Source organism: Anastrepha ludens, chromosome 5 (assembly GCF_028408465.1).
Source record: "Anastrepha ludens isolate Willacy chromosome 5, idAnaLude1.1, whole genome shotgun sequence".
In the NCBI taxonomy this organism is placed as follows: Eukaryota; Metazoa; Arthropoda; class Insecta; order Diptera; family Tephritidae; genus Anastrepha; species Anastrepha ludens.
In genome coordinates, this window is record NC_071501.1 from 31,856,192 (window position 1) to 31,872,970 (window position 16,779).

At 34.7% G+C, this 16,779-nt stretch overlaps 1 protein-coding gene across 1 annotated transcript in view; it reads left to right on the forward strand.

Annotated features, from left to right (window-relative positions):
- Window positions 1-8,407, forward strand: part of LOC128864622 (uncharacterized) — a 182,421-nt gene extending 174,014 nt beyond the window's left edge. The window contains exons 11-12 of the mRNA XM_054104382.1: window positions 3,925-4,188; window positions 8,159-8,407. Coding sequence (XP_053960357.1) covers window positions 3,925-4,188; window positions 8,159-8,255 — 361 coding nt within the window. The 3' untranslated portion in view covers window positions 8,256-8,407. The remainder of the gene's footprint in view (window positions 1-3,924; window positions 4,189-8,158) is intronic.
- Window positions 8,408-16,779: the final 8,372 nt, after the last annotated feature.

A 16,779-nucleotide genomic window follows, 5' to 3' on the forward strand; every position in this document is an offset into this window, starting at 1 on the left:
GCAAGGAGCTGGTAAGATGCATGCATCAGTTTCTATGCAAAATATGGTCGGATGAAAGCATGCCTGCCGATTGGAATTGAAGTGTGCTCTGCCCAATCCATAAGAAGGGCGATCCTGTAATCTGTGCCAATTACCGCGGGATTAGTATTCTAAATATCGCCTTTAAGGTTCTAGCGAGCGTGTTGTGTGAAAGGCTGAAGCCCACCGTCTACCAACTGATTGGACCTTATCAGTGTGGCTTTAGACCTGGAAAGTCCACCATCGACCAAATATTTATAATACGCCAAATCTTGGAAAAGACCCATGAAAGGAGAATCAACACACACCATCTTTTCGTCGATTTCAAAGCTGCATTCGACAGTACGTAAAGGAGTTATCTGTATGCCGTGATGTCTGAATTTGGTATCCCCACAAAACTAATACGGCTTTGCAAGATGGCGTTGTTCAACACCAGCAGCGCCGTCAAAATTGGGAAGGACCTCTCCGAGTCGTTTGATATCAAACGAGATCTCAGACAGGGTGACCCGTTGTCGTGTGACTTCTTTAACCTCATTTTGGAGAGGATCGTACGAACCGTAGAACTTAATCGCTCAGGCCCAATTTTGTATAAGAGCGTACAATTGTTGGCGTATGCCGATGATATTAACAGCATCGGCCTTAACAACCCCGCTGTTAGTTCTGCCTTTTCCAAACTGGGTAAAGAGGCAAAACGAATGGGTCTGGTGGTGAACGAGGACAAAACGAAGTACATCAACAAGTGCTACTTTGGACTATGTAGGCAATTGAGCAGTAAACCCCTCTCTCGACGAACAAAACTAACGCTCTACATGGCTTTCATCATGCCCGTCCTAACGTATGGCGCAGAAGCTTCGCCGATGGCAACATCCGATGAGGCGACGCTTGGAGTTTTTGAGAGAAAGATTCTGCGCAAGATTTTTGGACCTTTGCAAGTTGGCAAGGGCGAATATCGCAGGCGATGTAACGATGAGCTGTATGAGCTTTACGACGACATAGACATAGCGCAGCGAATAAAGATCCAGCGGCTACGTTGGCTGGATCATATCGTCCGAATGGACACAAACGCTTCGGCTTTGAAAGTATTCGATGCTGAACTAGCTGGTGGTAGCAGAGGAAGAGGAAGGCCTCCTCTGCGTTGGAAAGATCTGGTGGAGAAGGACTTGGCTTCACTTGGTGTGCCGAACTGGCGCCGGTTAGCACGAGAAAGAAACGACTGGCGCGCTTTGTTAAAGTAAGAAGAAGAGGAATAAAATAGAATGAAATTAAATTAAATTGAAATAAAAAGTGAAGTGAATAAAAGTTAAAAAATACATTAAAATTAAAAATATAAATAAAACAAAATTAAACAAATAAAACAAAATTAAATTAAAATGATGTGAAACAAAATAAAGTAGAACGAATAAAAAAATTATAAAACGAATCAAAATAACATGAAGTAAAATCAATTAATGTAAAATTAAATTTAAAAAAAAAACTAAAAATAAAATGAAATGGAGTATAAATAAAAGATGATTATATTAACTAAAATGAAACAATATGATGTAAATTAAACAAAAAATTAATTAAATTCTGATAAATTAAAGTAATAAAATAAAATAATAAAACGAACTAAGTTGAAATTCAATTTGAAAAATAATGACAAAAAAAATATAAAACAAATTTAAGTCAAATAAAGTAAAACTAAAATTTTAATTAAATTTAAATAAAATGAGAATAGGGTAAAATAAAAAAAAAATAAATTAAACTAAAATTGAACTAAATAAAATAAAATAATTTAAAAAATTGGAAAACAAAATACAACACAAAATAAAAAAGTGCAATAAAATATTAAAAATTAATTAAAATAAAATCAAATCAAGAAAGTAAAATAAATTAAAATAAAACAGAATAAGTTATTTATTTATTTTATTTATTTATAACGAATTATACAATAATAAATTACAGTATAAATTAAGAAAAGCGACACTAGCTACGAGGCTTTCAGTCGTCTTTTTAATAGAAAAATTGTTAATTTATTTAAGTGGGATGAAATGAAATGTAAAAAATTATACTGATTAAAACTAAGCGGTTATTGTTATAGAAGAATAAAATAAAATAATACTTTAATCTACGCTAAATTAACAGAATAAGTTAAATAAAAAGATTAATTAAATTCGAATAAAGTATATTAAAATAAAAAAATTAAATTAAATAAAAAAATGTTTATAAGTTTAAGTTAGCCTATAAATTATATTAAAAAAAGACAAAGAACAAAAAAACACATTTAAGTAAAATAAAGAAAACTAAAAATAAAATTAAATTCCATGAAATTTAAAAATTTAAACAAAATAAAGAAAAATGCAATAAAATAAAATGAAATAAAATTAAATTAATTTAAAAAAACTAAATCAGAATTAAAATAAAATTAAATTGCATTTAATAAAAAAATTAAATCCAAACATAATACATCAAATTATAATCAAATAAACTAAAATTAAATAAAAAATAAAGTTAAAATTAAAAGCAATAAAATTAAATAAATGAAAATAAAATTAATTTCAATTAAATAAAAAAATAATAGTTAAATAAAAAAATACATGGCACAAAAAAACATTTTAATTTTTTTAGTTCGAAGTTGAGCCTCTACCACAAGCTTCATCAAGACCAATGCTGCAGCAATGGTGTGTCCAGCTTCATTGGCAAAAACGTTACCTTGCCTCTATAGGGTGGGCCATGTGAAATTTGCCTTTTGAATCGGCTATAAAAAAAAAATAATCAATATTTTTTCAAACTTTTTTCTATTTTGAAGATTGAACATTGTCATTTATGAATGAAAAATAATATCGTTCAAATGACTGCCACGACTGGCTTTACAGTAGGCCATTTGATCAACCCAATTTTGAAGGACATTTTCGATTGTTTGGGCTCCAATTTCATGAATGGCAACTTCGATTTCGTGCTTTAAAGCATCAATCGTCTCTGGATGGTTCGCATAGCATTTGTCCTTAACGGCTCCCCACAAAAAATAGTCCAACGGGCTTCAATCACAGCTCCGAGGCGGCCAATTGATATCGGAATTTTGGCTGATTATTCGGTTTTCAAAAACGGTAGCCAAAAGTTCGAGTGTAACTTTGGCAGTGTGACAAGTTGCACCGTCCTGTTGAAACCAAATGTCGTCCATGTCATCCTCTTCAATTTTTGGAAACAACTCGGTCACGGTAACGCACGCCATTTACTGTAACCGCGGCTCCTCGCTCATTTTCGAAAAAAAATGGCCCGATGATGCCGCCAGACCAAAAACCGCACCAAACAGTGACTCGTTTTCTGAGCCCCAAGTCCGACAATTTTGCTTATTGACGTAGCCACCGATGTGAAAATGAGCTTCATCAGAAGAGATGATTTTTCGGTAAAAATGCTCGTATAGCGTCCCATTTCGTAAATGTCAAACCTTTAAGTAAATTATGAACACATTTGACATGTCATTTGTGTTACCATTCTCAAAAAAATAGGTGGTTCGAAAAGCAAACGCTATATGGCCCACCCGTACTACTTACAGATGTATTTATTTATTTCCATTTAAAAATTCATTTATATATTCAAATGCACAAAATTCTTTCACACAACCTTCCTGGGCTGACGGTATTTTAAATGTAGACTCCGTTATATGCAACAAACTAAAGATTTCATAAGTCCATAACCTTTATTTCGAAATTTATTATGAACTTAAAGTTGCTAAACTAGAATAAAAATATCTACATATAAAATATAAAAATATCTATCTAAAATACTTTCACCCTCGGCTTTCTGTGCAGAAATTTTCAAGCAATTATAAAACCTTTTTATTTAAATTTCCAAGTTCAATAAAAATATTTAACTCTTGTAATATTTAATTTTTCTAATTTTTTTTCTTCGTCTTTTCTCCCTTAGCGCCAATTTGGTAGCTGTAGCGACTCTACGACCCGGTGCTCCCGATCACATGCGCAAAGAGTTTCGCAGCAAGGCGAAACAGCTGGCTCGCGTCAGCGATCCGAATGTGGCGCATTTACTTGGCGCCTGCCTGCGCGATGAGCCCATCTGTATGGTGTTCGATTATTCGGAATGTTTGGGTGACTTAAATCAATTCCTGCAGGAGCATGTGGCTGAAACGACGCATAGTTTGCAAGCGGGTATTATGACGAATAAGAGCTTGAGGTGAGTGAGAGTAGAGTACGAAATAAGAAAGTGGGATAATTATCAAAATATGCAGACAAGCTTGTAATTATTGCTAATACACAAGAGGTATGAGTGGCATGCGACTGGATTGGATTTTTCCGTTGGGTGGTAGACATACTGCTACCGAATTCGCCACCGTTAGGGCATAGTGATAAGAAAGAATTCAAAAAAATTCGGGCCCCCAAAAAATTAGGTAGTATAAAGTTTCAGTGATATATGGCGTCAAAAGCGGGACTATTTGTAGAAAATTATATTTGGTTTAACCTTCCGTAGTTTATGAATGATTTATGAATATTCGTTCGACATGCATCCCTGTCAAGTGCAGACCAACTTTTGAAGTTCAATGCCAATCTTTCGCCCACCTCGGTAGGGTTAATCGAATGTATTTCATACACCAATTGGGTATGTCCTCTAAGCGATTCCATGTCAAGCGATCTCAGTATTTTGTCATATCTTTCTGCCATTGTCGTAAATTTTTCTTAAATATGGTATATTTGTAGGCTTGAGTACAATAAGAAGTAAAGCGCAAAACAAACTATAGCTTTGAAATTTAATATTGAAAACTTTTGAAATTTTTTAATATTTGAATACCTTATTTTTTATTAAAAATTATTTTTCAAAAAAAATTTTGTTTTTAAATATGTAAATAGATATATTCATATTTATATTTTAAAAAAAAAAAATTTGTTAAACTTGTTTTTTTTTTAAAAGTGCTTCGTTTCGAAAAAAATTTGTTTAATTCCAAAAATTAAAAATTCTTAATTTTTTTTTTTAATCTTTTTGATTTATTTTTTTTTTACTTTTTTGTTTAAAAAAAATCAATTTATTTTTCTATTTAAATTATTAAATATATTTTCATAGCATACACGTCCATCATTTTATACTCATATAATATTAGTTCAGAGAAATTAACAGGTGGTAACCATCTACAAAAATTATTTTCCAAATTAAATTCTTAAATTTCTTGCATTTAGTATTCTGTTTTAATTTAATCATATATTAAATAATTTCCTGAATTTAACTTTTGGTAACAGCTGGTAACCCTATTTGAAATATTTTTTAAATTTCTAACTTCTTTCTTTTGACAACCATTTTGTTAGTATATTTCTTGTATTTTATTACTTATAATTGATTTTTTTTTTAATTTGAATAGGTGGCAACGATCTCCAAAATTATTTTCCAAAATAAATTATCTTAATTTTTTCCTTGGAATCCATACAGTACTAGTTGAATACTTTATTACTAATCACTTAATTATTGAATTTTCAGTAAACAGTTGGTAACCCTATTTAAAAATATTATTGAAAGTAAAACATACGCAACATCTTTTACTTGACAACCACTTTGTTATACTTTTTCTATTTTATTATATAGATTTGGCCTTAATATTTGAAATAGCTGGCAACCCTTTTCGAGAATATTGTACTTTCTAGAATAAACTTTCTTAAACAATTTTTTATTTGACACCTGCAATCTAAAATTTGATAGAACTCAATAATTCAACATAACCTTAACTTATCTATTATATTGAATAGGGCAAATTCAAACAGGTGGCAACCATCTCCAAAAATATTTTTCAAACTAATTTTTCTTAAATTACTTACACTCTACTACAGTAATTATTTATTAATATTTATTTTATTTACTGAATATATTTTTATAAACAGCCGGTAACCCTTTTTAAATCTGTTATTCAAATTAAGACACTTGAAACCTCCTTCCTTTGACACCCATTTTGTTATAAATCTTCTATTTAATTTTTTTATATTTCAACTTAATTTTTCAAATATATGGCAACCCTCTTTAAAAATATTTACGAGGTTAAACTCTCTTAAACCATTTTTCATTTAACACCTGCATTGTAAAATTTGGTTGAACTCATAAATTTAATTTAAGTTAAGGTTATTAAATTGAATAGGATTAATTCAAGTAGGTGGCAGCTAACTCCAAAAATATTTTTCAAAAGAAGTTTTCTTAAATGTCTCTCCTATACTTAATTATTTACAGTAATTATTTATTAATATTTATTTAATTTACTGAATATAACTTTTTAAACCGCTGGCAACCCTATTTAAATATATTATTCAAATTAAAATATTTCAAACCTCTTTCCTTTCTTTTATTTATATTTTTTAATTTTTTTATATTTGAACTTAATTTTTCAAACATGTGGTAACTCTCTTCAAAAATATTTTCGTAATCAAACTCTCTTGTTATATTTTATTGAACTTATTTATTTAATTTCGTTTAACTTTTTTAGCAGGTGGCAACTCTCTTAAAAAAGTAGCACATTTTTCAACTCAAGTCCTAAGCTTTCTGCGTGCAAAATTTCTTACAAATCTGCTCAGTTAAAAGAAATAAAAATTATTATTATTTGTTGTTTCAAGAAACCAGACCAGGCTCTGGTGCGTATTTGACTCAGTCACGTTGGGATGTTTTCCGCATATTTTTTATTTTATTTATACACTACAAAAAACTATTGTATATAAACGCATTCGTTTTCGCGAACATAGAAAATCCGTATGCGAAATAACTATCATATTCGCTTTAATTTTTTTATTATTTTATCCTTTAATTAGTTTTAATTTTTTATTATTCTTTTATTTTTTAGTTTTTTTTCTATTATTTTTTTTTAGTTTTTATAAATTTTTTTTGTATTTTGTTTTTATTTATTTTGTAAATTTAATTTTTATTTTTAAATTTAAACTTTTATTTTAATTTTTATTATTAATTTTTTTTATAACTATTTTTTTTCTTTTATTCTTTCTATTATTTTTTTTTTTTTAAACCTATTATTTTATTTTATTTTTTTATTTTTTAATTTAATTTTTTGTTTTTTGAAAATTTATCCCATATTATTCTTTTATTTTTTAGTTTCTTTTTATTATTTGTTTTTTTAGTTTTTATAATTTTTTTTTTTTTGTATTTTGTTTTTATTTAATATACTTTTTAAATTTACTTCTTATTTTTAAATTTAAACTTTTATTTTAATTTTTATTATTAATTTTTTTTTATAACTATTTTTTTTTTTCTTTTATTCTTTCTATTATTATTTTTATAAACCTATTATTTTATTTTATTTTTTTATTTTTTAATTAAAATTTTTTTTTTTGAAAATTTATCCCATACCCATACCAAGAAAAATAGTATCCCCTAACAGTGGGATTTGAGTCACAAAATATTTTAGTCACAAGCTTATTCCAACAAATGTGTATATGTATGCGTGTATGATAGCCACAACAAAAAGCTAACAAACTTTTCATTCCATTTCTTCTTTTACATCCTTTGCTCTTTATCTTGTTTCCGACTTCCGTTTGGCTGATGACGGCGACAATGACGACATCGACTACACCGTTTGGCGGCGGCGTCTGAAAAAAAAACACACGTACAACGAAAATCAACTGCAACGACAACATGGATATTCACCTAATGATGAAAATGTTTTCGGTCTTCACCCACAAAAAAAAAAAAAAAAATTCATAACTACCAACAAACCATCTACATTATTAATGATTTTCCTAACGCTTTGCTCACCCAAACTAATGTTTGTCCTGTCACACTTCCGGTCTCGTGCCGATAATTTTCACCAACTATGCCCTACACCAAAATGACTTCCACCAATGATACACCATACACCATCCACCATCATCATCATCATCATCATCATTACAACAACGGCGCCAATGACGACGTTTACAACTTTTTCTTCAACTCAACTTCAATGGCCATCGTACGACGTGTATGTTTTTGTTGTTATCATTGCATACTTCCTATCTGCACTTTGTGTGGGTTTGATGGCCAAAAACTTTGCACATTCTCGGCAAACACGTCGCTAAAATATCTCCATCAACGACTTTGAATGAAATGGAAAAAAACGAATAAAAATGGAAAATACCGTTACTTATATATTCCTGAATATTTATAAAAATGGATATGTATGTAAATACAGTTACGGCTGCCTGGTGTATATAGCCACACAAATTGCATCGGGCATGAAACATTTGGAGCAGATGAATTTCGTGCATCGCGATCTGGCAACAAGGTAAGTGGCAACAGTAAACATATACATTTCTCGGCCATATACTTGTATATATGTATGTAACTGTATATTGACATTAGATGTACATCTCCCCCCAACTTGTCTGTAAAATTTTGTACTCACTCAATTCTCTTCCTCCGAACCGAAGCAAATGAAGCTGAAAGCAAATGTTAGAGTTGACGATTCGATGCTATTCACCAAAAACCATTTTGTGGTTGAATGTTTTGAGTTTCGGCATTTCAAAATCCCACTTATATTGAAAACTTTTCAAATTTGCAGTTTTACAAAAACGCACACAAATACACAAGCTGATATGTATGTGTTTGTGTGACTACAAAACAGAGACAGTGTAGATTCAGTAATCGCTGGGAACGACGACGCACAGTGGTTCGCAATGCAAGAACGCGTTAGTCAAAATAAAATATGAAAAAATTAGTGGAAAAAATAATTTTTAAAAGGTTCGCGCGATAATGCAATCAAATACAGATGTTCAAAATTCAAAATTCAAAGTGTGAATTTGGGAAAATATACAATACAATAATAATATATTTCCAGTCTCTTTGAAATCCGGTTTTTCGGATTTTTAGTTCGCTGATTCTGATGCGAAGTTAAAATTTCCAAGTTCATGATGGAGGATTCAAAACAGCTGAGAAATTTTGCGAAAAATATTCAATAAGATTCAATATTTCACAACAGCGAATTCAAAGAGGCGGACACAAATTCAGAGAAAAGTAGCCGCCCTTAACGGCATTCTACACTTACTTCTCGTTGATCTTCAAGTTCAATCTATTGCCGTTCAGAGCGCTAATAGGTTGAAGGAACTTGGTTTATCCATCTACAAACTCGGTTCAGAGGGCTGTGCTGGGGCTATCTTTCCAAGCAGGCTGAATTAGAAGGAGGGTAGAGTCTGCACGGATATATGTAGGTGCGTCTGTTTTCACTGACGGATTCAAGATGAAATCTGAAGTTGGAGCGGGGGTTTTCTCTCGATCTGCCAATATCTCAGACTTCTCTAAGCTACCAAAAACTAGTAGTGCTTTTCAAGCAGAAGTCATCTTCATTCTACTGGCTTGCAAAATGCTTAGGGAACGCTGTTGGGAGGGAGACATAAATATCTTTTCCGATGGTTAAACTGCGATCACGATCGTGTCACCGCCATGTTGCAGATCTCTTCTGATCAACGCCTGTAAAGAGGAGATAAAACATCTCGAATGAGCAGGAAACATTTCTGTTCTGGAAGGCATAGGCAGATGGAGGGAAATGAAATTGGCGATTAGCTTACCAGGAAAGGGTCCACTGAACCGGTTTCAGTTGTCCCCATCTCAGACATCGGTGACCTCTTGACAGTTAAAGAGAAACTGCACAATTTCTTTCTTGAAAAAGCGCACAACAAATGGAGTTCTATCTCAGCGTGTGCTAAAACACTTTGGCCGCAGTACGGCACTGGGTGATCTGAACTCATGCGGAGAAGCTTGAACTTCCATACAACCCTCATTGCAGAAGCTGTGGGGATCCGAAAGACAAGCAGACAGTTGAAGCTTTTCATTGCAAATGTCCGGGTCTGGCGCCAAGACGCTTGAGGTTTCTTAGTATGCATTTCGGGGATAGCAAGAGGCAGTTCTTCAGTCTAGATCCCTTTCCTCTCCTCCATTACATCAGCAGCACTGGTGGGCTGTATATGGGTTTTCTTCCGTTAAGTTGTATCGTTTTTTGCAAAAAGAGGTCTGAATTATAGTACCATTATATCTAGTGACACTGATAGTGTACCTGTGGTACTCTTGCCATCTAACCCACCTACCTACCTAGTCCGGAAAAGAGCTGTTCCGATTTGGCGCATAATTTTGTTTTCAATCTTCGGTTTCGAAATGGTTTATGATTTTTGGAGAGAATATTTTGCTCTTTTATGTAATTTTCGCTGGGAACGAAAATATTTACTCTTTCAAAAACTCCACGTATTAAGGTTTTGCGGCGGCTGATAAGAGTACTGAATGAAAATTTTCAAAATTCAACGGACGGTTTCGAAATAATGGATGATTTTTGAAAACAGCCTTTCGATCTTTTATGACAATCAGTTCAATAACACATCGAGCTTCGCTAACACCAATTCTGAGTTCTGTTTTTAAAATTCAAAGTGATAGTTTGATATAGGGAACTATTTTTGAAAAACAAATTTTTTTTGAAACTCGATACAATTTCATTTGATTGTTTAATAAAGGGTTTAATAAAAATAACTAATCTATATTTTCGAAATTCTAAATAGAACAAATATACAAAAAGCAGTGTTCCAGTCTTTTTGAAACTCGGTATAGTCAAATTTCCTTCGTCGCCGATATTAGAATAATTTGTTCAGATTTTCAAAAATTAGAATTTAAAACTCAAAATGGCAAACAAATTCTTAAATATTCAACTCATATTATTAGGGATACTCACATTTCAAGTCCCCTGATTCAGCAAAGAAAATTATTGTCATACCTCAAAACACCACAAAAGCGAGTCAGTCGCTGTCCTACATTAAAAACAAAAATATTTTTTTTCTATTAATGACATGCCATTCTCGGCTTACATCACATGCAATTTTGTCTTATTTGTTTAAGTGAGAGAAAAGAGCTCTCCCCCTATAAATGTGCAACAAATTGAGCCTACTGTTTCGAATTTCATTCATCTGAGTTGAGCATAAGCTGGCACTACTCAAATGGCTTATGAAATAAAAAATTTGAATCGCATATCCCATGCATACCACAACGATACTCACTCCACCCTTCGCTTCCCAAATAAGCAAAATGACTCATTGATGTGGGTCTATATACCCTAAAGACCCATTCCTGTGCCTCTCCCTGCTCCTTACCTGGTTGTATTCACGTTTTCTGCTTGCTTAGAAATATTACGCTCAGATCTCAGTTTCATTGCAACTGCTTTGTAAACTCCCGAAAACTTGGCTTTCAACATTTGAAATATCTTTTTCATGGTAAGAGATATCATTTTCCCGCTACATTTATTTAACTTAAATTTTTTCTATTTAGCACTTTCGGTCAGCTCTTACGCGTTTTATACCACTGTACAACGACGGCTTCCACAAACTTTGTGTGAAAACTTAATTTTTGCGGTGTAAAATCGTTTGAAGCTAACTACAAGTAAAGTATTTGCACTTTGTAAATTTCAATCGCTAAATATATCAGCTGTATTAATACGACTGCGTCTGTGTGTTGGTGCGTGCGTGTGCACCGGTTTTTGTGCGGAAATTAAATTCGTACTGAAATTGCTGATAAGCACGATGATGTGGCAAGTTTTTTGGAACAACTCAACTTCACCTTTTTGTTGTTTTCGTTTTTGCTTCTTTTGTTTTTTTTTTTTTGGATAGAGGCATTACTCAGTACAATAAATACTTTATTTTGTAACCTTCGAGAAAAGTTGAAATATGTTGGGAATTCTTAAAACGTAATTTGAAGATAAGACGAAATTTGGAAGAATTTGCGTCCTAAAAACAAGTATTAATGCATGCAGTTATAAGTTTGTTAGGATGTCCATCGAGTCGCTATATTCAAGTATTTGAATTGAATTTCTACCAGTTAAACTTGAACTCGGAATAATAAAAGGCATTTATCGTCGAATTTAGCTGACTGTAGCTGCTTTCGTGTGTTGGCGGCGCCTCTCAATTCTGCGGTTTCTAATAGAGGAACTTATGCCAAATCACCATGGCCCCATAAACCATTGAGAAAGTACTATAAAAATATGAATTCGTTGGTGAAAACTTAATCCCATTTAAGGGCAGACGCGGGCTTTAGGATGAATCGCTCTGTTAACAAGACAAATTGTCTTATATGAAATTACTCAAATCCAGACGATGCTTCCCAATTGGCAATGCATCAATCATTAATAGCACTAAAGTCTTTTGCAGACCATTCGTCCATCTTCAAAGACCTTCCACAACTACGGTTCTGCACTCCTATCGATCCTCTGGTCGCCTTTCCAGTTTGTGATCCCCATTTTCCGCAAGTCGGCTGTGACCTCATCAATTCAGCGTTTGTTTCGTCTGCCCGACCTCTCCGTTCAACCATTTCTATATGGAACGCTACACTGGTAGCTCTCCGTCCCCAAAGCATCCACAACACACATTTTGGTTCCGTTGCATCATTGGTTCCAACCTCCTCGAAACCGCCGCTGGTGGTGTCATCTCTGTCAACGGATCGCGCTGTAGCACTCGCCTTTGGTGACCAAGTTATTTTGGTCCAAGCTCGACGAATATGGATGCTAATGATAGAAAGTTAAAGATGCATGGTGTTCGAACATATGGGAGTAAAGTAGAGTTTTTGTGGGATTTCCTGAAAACACTTGTCTATGGGTGACACTAAACTCCAATCGATTGATGCTATCAAAGTTAATAGCCAAAATCCAGGCCATTTCTCTAATTTCAAGGCGTTTTCCCAAGGAGATATTTACGGGGTGGGTCTCAAACCCAGCGCCCAACCAGATATCCGCCTTATCACATTAGCTCGCTCTCAAACGGAGCTACGCAGAAGATACTTGAGCTATTTGGATCGCATGCAAACGAATCGTCCTGGCCACTCCCAAATGAATGGCAATCAGGGACTTTCCCGATTTGTGTGGACTTCTAAATACGAAGCCATCATCCATCTTCACGTCAATCAAGAAGAAGATTTCTCTTATTCAGCCGAAACTATCATATGCAGCAGTCTCATTGAAAATTGTGCGTCTCAGGTAAATTTCCGACATTTGAACGATATTTTGTTTCCGCACGTAATAGCATCAAGTAGAATTGAATGGAGTTGTCGTTTCAATCGTTCAAATAAAATTTCCCATCGCAAATACGACCTACAGTGAAGATTTAAAGAATAGCGAAAGAGAGATCGAGTGAGGGCTTATGACTTCTCTGCAAATTTATCAAACTCTGTTATGAGTTTAAGCAGTTTACCGAGGGAAATAAAATTTCAATCGCCCATTCTCAACATATTCGACCGAAAAATGTAGCATTTAAATCTAGCAAAGACCGAAGAAAAAGCGACAAAGAAAATGTTCTGTAATATTCTTATCCCCCAACCACCAGATACACAGCGGATCTGCGATGATACCTATGGTATGATACCAAACCTGCTTTAACGAAAGCACTTTCCCAAAGAGGTGGAAGAAGCAAACACCTGTACCCAAGGACAACAAAAAGCCTGGCGAACCCGAGTCTTACCGACCAATATTCTACTAGACACAATGGGGAAAATTCTGAACAGAATTATTTGCGACAGGTTGTCGTCTTTCGCCGAAGACAAAGGTATTCTATCCACATACCAGTCTGGCTTCAGGAAATGCCGCTCAACAGATTGAAAAATCAATCTACACGGATAGGGAAGAAGACGCTGATCATGTGTTGTTTCAATGCCTACGCTATGCTCCCGAAATTTGTGGTATATTAAACGGAGAAAATATTATAGATTTTATGCTAAAATGGAGCGAGGTTTGTAGTCGAAATAACTAGCAGCCTATGAGGTAACCAGCTCCTTGAGGTAATTCCTTCTTAGACAGTTCCGCGGGGAGAGTGGTAGATCGTGGAGAGGTGTTTAGTACGTTGGTGTAGCTGTGAGGCTACAAGTCGTTCATACTGCTATGCCGGTATAGCAGTACGCATGAGAGTTCGCTCTTCACGGGTGTCCTCCCGGAGCAAGAAACCCATAGCGACTATATGCTGTCCTCGTGGATTGCGACCCGTAATTATTCTTATCAGAGCTCGTAGAATGACAATCGCACTTGCGGACGATATCGCAATAGTGACAAGAACCCAAAGGTATATATTTGAAACCTTTTGCAACATTGAGAGCCACGCAAAAGCAGTTGGCCTTAAAGTAAATGGCAAAACTAAATATCTGAAGATCTCGCGGAGCGAAGAGCGACGAAGGCCTGAAAATATCGAAACCGGGACATTTATATTATCTTCAATTATTTTGGAGTGTAAATAAAAATTACAAACAGTAATCACGACGACATACAAGACAGAATATTGGCAGCAACAAAACATATTACGCCCACACAAAATTGCTGAACTCTAAACTGCTAACAAGGGATTGTAAACTACGCCTCTACCAGTCAAAAATACTGCTGGTGCTGTTATGCAGCTAGGGTGCTGGTCAATGGCAAGCAAAGACAAAGGAAGCTTAAGAGTGTTCGAGCGAAGAGTGCTCCGAAAGGTGTTTGGGCCCATAGGCTGCAACGGTGGAACGTACCGAATACGCTACAAGGATGAGTTGCTGAACTTATGCCGGGTAGAAGAAGTCGTTATTAAATCTCAAAGCATAGCCGAAGGCCATAGTAGCCAGTGCTTTAGCTCTTTAAGTGGAATAATTATATTAAGTGGAAGAATTATTTATAATTGTTACTCTTTTAATAAATAAATAAGTAAAATAAATAAATCTCAAAGCCTTCGATGGTAAGGACACACTCTGCGCATGGAGGACAACCACCCTCAAAAATACCTTTTAACAACAAATTCTCTAACGACCCGTGCGCGAGGACATCCAAGATTAACCGGGCTTGACCAAGCTACTACTGACCTAAAAAAGCTACTAGTTAGGAGCTGGAAGTCTATTGCTATGAACCGTGCAGATTGGAAGAGGAAGATTAAGCTCACCCTGAGCTGTAATCGCTACTTGATGATGATGATGATGAGCGCTCATAGTTCAGTCCTTCCCTGTCTGAGACGGGATTTCATGATCACCATGTCAGGCCTTTTGAGAAAACACTTAGTTGGTTTGCAGCTGTCTATCTGGCCGTCATCATACGCTGATTTATTGCCGATATATTTAGTCAGGAAATCTAATTCACTGCCCTCATCTTAGCCCGTTACGTCACTCGTAAGTGACATCTTTCAGCGTATTGACGATTTATCTATTTAATTTTGTATTTCTTTTTTAATATGGTAGTTTTAATTTTTCACAAAAAATCTTTCATACCACAATGAACTCCGAATGAATCGAAGTTTCAAAATTTGTAGAAAAAAATTTAATAAATTTTAAAAAAAATTATATATATATTTTATTCAAAGTTTTTAAAAATATTAAACCAACTCAAAGTTGGTTTTAAGTTCAAGCTAATTTTTTGTAGTTTCCGATTTAATTTTTGTATGCATTTTCTTCCATAACACGAATGCTTCACATTTTTTTATATAGAGAAAATGCGCAAGACTACCAAAAAGAAAAAGAAATTACAAAAATCAATTACGAAGCCAATTTAAGCTTGCACTTTATTGCATCAAAATTCAATGAGTACTGGAAAATTTTCTACAGATTATAATTCAATAGTTTGAAGTCTTGAGAGAAGCAAGTTAAAATCATGAGTACGGTCCAAAGAACAGCTCTTCTATGCATCTCTGGTCCTTTAAGGACTACCCCAAACAAAGCGCTAGAAGTGCTAATCAATTTGTTTTCCTAAAATCTCGTAGGGGAAAACGTGGCCGCCGCCTCGGGGCTTAGGCTCAAAAGTATGAAGCTATGGAAAGAACGGCGGTTTGGCCACGCCTGTATTTTGCACACTTTGAACAGTCACAAACAAGAAATAGACTATTCTATTCCTAGACTTACCTTCGACAAGCTCTTCAAGACAAGTATACCGTCAAGAAGGGAGTGGCAGACACCAAGGCGATGGAGAAGGGGGGAATTAAATTTTTATACAGATGGTTCTAAGCTACACGATAAGGTTGGCTATGGAGTTTTCTCGAAGGAATTAGGACTGGAAATATCCGTTCGACTACCAGACTACTGGAGCCTTTATCAGGCAGAGGTTCCAGCCATAAAAGAAGTGGCTACATACCTAAATACGCATGCCGTAACTAAAACGAGTATAAATATATTCTCGAATAGCCAGGCGACCATCAAATCAAGGAATGCGGCTAAACTAAGGTCGAAGGCTACACAGGAATGCCGGGCAGCCCTAAATAATATTAGTGACGTATTCAAGGTCAGCCTTATTTGGGTAGCCAAGCGGCCATTAAATCAATGAATGCGGCTATACTAAGATCAAACGTTGCACAGGAATGCCAAGCAGCACTAAATGATATTAGCGTCGTATTCAAGGTCAGCCTTATTTGGGTGCCGAGACACAGAGATATTGAGGGAAACTGTAGAGCTGATGCGCTAGCCAGAAAAGGTACTGCTCTTCAACTGTTCCGTGATAAATGTACCATTGAAATACCTTTGGCCACGAGTAAATCAATAATTGAAAACAATATTACCCAAGTGGCCAATAGGTCATGGGAAGTTGAAGATACATGCGTAACAGCCAGGCTACTATGGCCGCAAATAAACAAGAAAAGGTCAAAGGAATTGCCTAGACTCTCAAGAGAAGATATCTCGAAGGGCGTGGCTTATGTCACCGGCTATTTGGCAGGCATTCCGTGAGACTAGGAGTATTCTCCCATGAATATTGTAGAAGTTGTAGGGATGCGGAAGAGGAAGAGGAAGAAACAGCTGAGCAATTCCTTTGCAATTGTCCGGCATTAGCTAAAATCATAGCAGGTTGTCTAGCTAAATACT